Source organism: Poecilia latipinna, unplaced genomic scaffold (genome assembly GCF_001443285.1).
Source record: "Poecilia latipinna isolate Pla-1442-1.1 unplaced genomic scaffold, P_latipinna-1.0 Scaffold15, whole genome shotgun sequence".
Lineage (NCBI taxonomy): Eukaryota > Metazoa > Chordata > Actinopteri > Cyprinodontiformes > Poeciliidae > Poecilia > Poecilia latipinna.
In genome coordinates, this window is record NW_015112631.1 from 433,111 (window position 1) to 438,850 (window position 5,740).

Genomic DNA, 5,740 nt, shown 5'->3' on the forward strand with positions numbered 1-5,740 from the left:
GTTTTCTGTGTCTCGGCGCCACCGTTGTTATCCCATCATCCCGTCTGACTCGCTGCGCTCCTCCAGTCGGTGTAATTTACGGCCGTCTGTTCAGACGCTGTCCGGTCTGTGATTTACCTTCTGACCGGAGCACCGGTACCGTTTCCATCACCGATTCCTCTCCTGCTGGAAGAATTGGGCCATCAGAGGGAAAACATTCTGCCTGCGGCGTAAATGAGATAAATCTGGTGCAACACCTGGGCGTGGGGCTTCAGCAGTCAATACTGACGATTTCCAAAAGAGGTTATTTAAACCAGGACGGACGGGTTGATTCCTCGCTTCTACACGTCTCGGTTGATACGAAACATAAAGTAATTTTCAATCTCTGCTGTTGCTCTGCCCTCCCGACTCTGCTGCTCCGTGTGATTTATACCAAGCTTTGGAGAGATGATCTTTATTCAGAGGGCCTCCAGGCAAGGCTGATAACTCCAAGGTCTTCCATCAGTTCAGCACGGCGTTGCTGCCCTTGCCCCCAGCCTCACTGTCTGTTACAGAAATACAGCCCTCTAATGATGCAGTACGCTTTCCGTTTGTTTTTCAGATTCACAAGCAGCCATTCAGCCTCAGATACCCAACACTTCATGTCTAATCGGACGGAATATGAAGTTTATACAAAGATTTTTAATGAAAGTTGATAACAAATTTTCTGCACGATCAGTTTGTCACAGAAGTTATCGTGGCGTACTGCAAAAAAACAAAAAAAATAGTGATGCCAAGTATTTCTGGTCTGGGCTCTAGTACAAATATCATAGTAAGCTTGAAATGAGACAAAACTAACTTATAAGTAACTTATGTGCAAAAATTAGGAGCTTCTTTTAAATAATTCCTTAATATTGATGAAGTTTTAGTTCCACTGGCAAATTATTTCACTTATATCAAGGCAAAATTATAAGGTAAATATTCTAAGAACTGGCACTTTTTCATCAATATTAAGGAATTATTGACTTAAACTCCTTTATCCTGCTGAAAGTTACTTTTTCAGCCGTTTTGCAGTTTTCTGGAACACTTTACACTAATCTGAACGTGGAATAACCAAAATAACAAATGAAAAACAACAAATAACTTTGTTGTTGCATTCGTATGTCTTGTTTATTCAAAAATGAAACATAAAAAACGGTTTTTGCTTATTTGTCCTAATAATTTTTGATTCAATTAACTTTAACTTGAAAAAGATTTTCTCTGTTCTTCCCTTACACAGCAAAAACCCCCAAAAACAATCACCAAGGATTTATGGTCTTGTTTCTATTGCAAACGTCGTAATAAATTTGAAATAAGACAAAACTAACTTACAGGTAACTTTCTAATAAGAAATAGGAGCTTGTTTTAAGTAAATAATTCCTTAATATTAATGGAAAAGTTAAAATGTTCCACTCTGCCATTTTCTAGCAACCCCAGCTAAGCCCAGCCCGTCACCTAGCAACCCCAGCCACGCTCAGCCCGTCACCTAGCAACCCCAGCTAAGCCCAGCCCGTCACCTAGCAACCCCAGCTAAGCCCAGCCCGTCACTTAGCAACCCCAGCCACGCTCAGCCCGTCACCTAGCAACCCCAGCCACACCCAGCCCGTCACCTAGCAACCCCAGCTAAGCCCAGCCCGTCACCTAGCAACCCAGTTCTAGTTCCACTGGCAGATTACTTCATTTGTAACATTGAAAAATGTCTTGTTATAAGTGAAATAATCTGAACTTTTTCATCAATATTAAGGAATTATTTACTTAGAACAAGCTCCTATTTCTTGCTAAAAGTTACTTGTAAGTTAGTTTTGTCTTATTTGAAGTGTGCTAAGATGTTTGCGTTAGAAGCTGGACCAAACAGACTTGGTGATATTTAGTGTTTTTGCAGTGATGTGTCCTCGCCTGTTTCAGGGCGTGACGTACTGCGGGGAAAGCTCGGCCAGCAGTCTGACCATGGCGAACGTCCCCTGGCACCAGGAAGTGGTCGCCTTCGTCCAGCAGCTGGCTGACATGCTGCCTCACTACCAGATCGCCTGCGAACACGAGCACTCCAACTGTTTGCTCATCGCTCACAGTAAGGTAAGAAGACCTCAGCTGCCGAGCGCAGATGAAAAACCCAACGCAACAATAAGCAGTTACAAGATGTACAAATTGAATATATGTTCTCCTCTTTGGGTTCAGCAAAATGGGTTTTAAAGAAATCACATTTTTAATGTTTGTCACAGAAAAGTTTCTGCTCTGCAGAGACAGGAGGAACACCATTTGGACTCGCTTTTATCTGGTTTATTTTAGGGATTTGTACTTTTCAGAACACCCTGTTCCACAAGCTTAGCCTTCCACTCAGGGGAGTTTTATTCATAAAAGCATTTATGTGATATATTACCAATGCTTGGTGCTCAGGTGCAGCAGGGAATGATGGATGGTGAGAAAGTTACATAAAAGGCAGGAGTCACGTTCTCAGCCTGAGAACGGAGTCGCTTTCTGTGAGGAAGTGATCCTCATTTCTGTCGCCTTCGATTCCTCCGAGGCTCCAGAAACATTCAGCTGGGCAAACGGGCTTTCCATTTAATACAGTTCAAATGAAATATTTATGTTTATTAATACAAAATAAATAACACTGATGTAAATTATGAGTACAGATTAGCATAAACATTAGCTCGTATGTTGCAGAAACCTAAGAACCTAATGTTTCCGATCTCTGAAGTCTGTTTCTTTAAATGCAAAATTAATCTACATAATAATAATATTCCTCAAGTAAAAGTAAAAGCTACTTGCAGTAAAACTCCTATAGCCTCTTTTCCTCTTTTCGTTTTCCAAAAGTAAGTATCCAGAACTTCCCATCTCTGAACATACAGAACAATATTAGCAGCTTGATATCTGGTGAGACAAACTGCAACTTAAACAACTAAAATGATCTTTTAAAGGGGACCTGTTATGCAAAATTCACATTTGCTTGTTTTTATACTTCATTTGGATTTCTCCTGCTCTTATAAAAACACCCAGACGTTTTGGACAATAAGTTACTGTTTTTTTTTGTTTGGTGTCTGGAAAACAAGCCGTTTCTAAAACCTCCACAATGTAACGTCACCAATCAGCAGACACTGCCCCGTTACCTAGCAACCCACGCTGAGCTCCAGCATGTTTGGTCAGCTGGTTTGATGCGTTCTGCAGTTTAAAGACAAGTGTTTTGTTGTTGACTTACCATCCAGAAGAAACTTCCTGCATTCCTGTTGTGCAGGAGGCTCTACTTCTGCTTTTCAAACATGTGTGCTTGTATAATTGCTCATCTGTTTGCAGCCATTTTCACATGTGAGTGTAAACGCTGAGCTTTGGGTTCGTGGCCAGCAGCAGCTGATTTAAAGTGAGAAGAGGCAATAAAACAGCTCAACAGGCAAAACTAACCAGAATAAAATCTCAAGATTTAAGTGATTTTGTGTGAAAAATGTAATGAACATGTTTTGCGTAAGCCATAGAGCTACTCTAACCTGTACAAGGAAACATAATATGTTGTCTTTAACGATGTAAAAGTGCAAAACTAACCTCTGGTGCATTCTCTGTCTTTTCTGTTGGTTTGAAAAGGTTTTAAGACAGAATGTTGGACGTTAAACTCCTAAAGCTGTTAAAGCTGGAGGCTCTGGTGCGAGCCGTCCAGGTTTAAATGCATTCTGCATACAAAGTGCTGCTGGAGATTAAAACACAGCTGGGCTAATTGGTCCCTAACGGTCAGAAACAGGATGTGAGGAAACTCTGGGATCGTAAATTATCATTGACAGCTGAACAATGATAATTTACTGGGCGAATTTTATAAATCTAAAGGGGAATTATTATAGATTATGGATGTCTGGAGGAAAATACGTTCAACATCCAGACACCCTGAGTTCAGGTGTTAAACAACCTGGTTTGACTTTTATTTTACAAACGGGAGAATATTAAAAATAAAAGGAAAAAATTGACCTTATTACTTCAGATCCTCATTATTTTTGTTTGTGTTGTTTGGTAAATCAGTTCTAACAGAAAACAGGGAAGTTTATTAATATAGAAACATTTATGCATAATGGTTACAGGATAAAGCATGAAAGGATTGCACAAAATAAAAACATGTTAAGATCTTAAAATAAATGTTTCAGAGTTTATTAGTTGGATTCTTTGATTAAAAGCTGCTGTAAACAAAAATAATTCAATTGTGTTTATTTTTATAGTGCAAATTCACAACAAGCACCGTCTGAGGCACTAAAAAAAAACCATTACAAATTTTACTGGAGGAAAAATCGTCCTGGTAATTGTAATAAATTATAGTATTGTCGTTTTGAGACTATTTTCAAATATATTGATCATATAATGCAAATTCAAAAAATATAAATTTTTTATTTTATTTTCAATTAAACAAATTTGATGAATGGGTGGATAATTTTTATTTTTGGTGGAGCAGAAGAGGATTTATGTTTCAGGTCTATTTTTCTTTAATTCTGCTTCTAAATTTCAAGTAGCCCTAAAAATTTGGACTATTTGCACAACACCTGATAGTAAAGAACAACTTAATTTTTTATTTCTATGTGTTTGACGTGATTGGAAAACTGAGAATCCATAAATAACTTAACGATCCGTTTTGACATATTCGTGACAGTAAGTGAGTTAAGAGACTAATATGTTTATTTCAGATACATATTAACATGCTGAGTTTATTGGGGGGCAATTTAAGGTGAGATTAGTGTTTATTAAACTCTAACAGTTTGAGAAACACTGAAGTTTCAGAACCAGAACCCGGTTCAGTCCAATACAAGACGAACTGCAAAGGAAACTGAAAATCTGGATCAACCCTGAAAAAACCATCAAAAGGAATCGAATTTAATCTACTTCTAAACGATAACTACAGACTTTTAGTTTCGTCATTCAGAATCCAACGGGTTTGGAAAAGGCTTTTTGGTTCTAGTGGAAAACAAGTTTACATTTTCACATGAATGACAGAAAATGTGAGATATCAAAGGTTAAAGTGCTTTACAGGTTTTTGGTTTTTTCTGCCTGTTTGTCTGCAGCAAGTTGAAACATTTCCTTTTATGTGTTGTTGGGATTTTTGGATCCTGTTTCTGTTCTGACTGCCAGACACGTTTGTCCTCATAAGTTAGAAAAAAAACAATATTTTTCCTTCACTTTGTCAAAACGAAAGGTGCAGATGAAACAGCAGCGAGCGCATAAAGTGATTCTGTTCCATCCAGCGTCGTTTTAAACCCTAATTTAAAACCCTCGTCTGGAAAGAGGTGTGGAGCTGCGGCTTTACAAAAAATAGTAGAAACTCTGTTACTATCAGCAAGACTCCATTAACTAAAACAGCATGCAGTCCTGTTCTCTTCCCGGACAGCGCAGATTTACTTTGTTCTTGGAAATATTACCCAGACTGAATAAATGTCAGTCTGGGAACGTTTGTTCCCAACAGGCGTTTCTTCTCCAGCCTCATCAACAATGCAGCAGGCTGGGTTTACTTTTTCCTCTAATGTGACGCCGTAAAGCACCAAACACCTCGATGCTTCCTCAGCAGGAAGGTGTGTTAGTCCTCCAACGCTGGATCTGTTTTAATTACTTTAGTGAATAAAAATAAAGCAGTATTAGGAATACTGAGGCCAATCAGAGTTTCCTCATTGCAAAGAGCTGCAGCCCAGTCGTGTGCTGGCCCAGTTCAGCTCCATTTCATATTTAAAGCTGCTCAGGAAGGTTCGTCTGTGCCCACGATGCCGTTCCAGTCAGCTTGACCTCT

At 39.0% G+C, this 5,740-nt stretch overlaps 1 protein-coding gene across 1 annotated transcript in view; it reads left to right on the forward strand.

Moving 5' to 3' along the window:
• Positions 1 to 5,740, forward strand: part of tyw1 (tRNA-yW synthesizing protein 1 homolog (S. cerevisiae)) — a 59,926-nt gene that overhangs the window by 49,327 nt on the left and 4,859 nt on the right. The window contains exon 15 of the mRNA XM_015032807.1: positions 1,903 to 2,070. Within this exon, the coding sequence (XP_014888293.1) occupies positions 1,903 to 2,070 (168 nt within the window). The remainder of the gene's footprint in view (positions 1 to 1,902; positions 2,071 to 5,740) is intronic.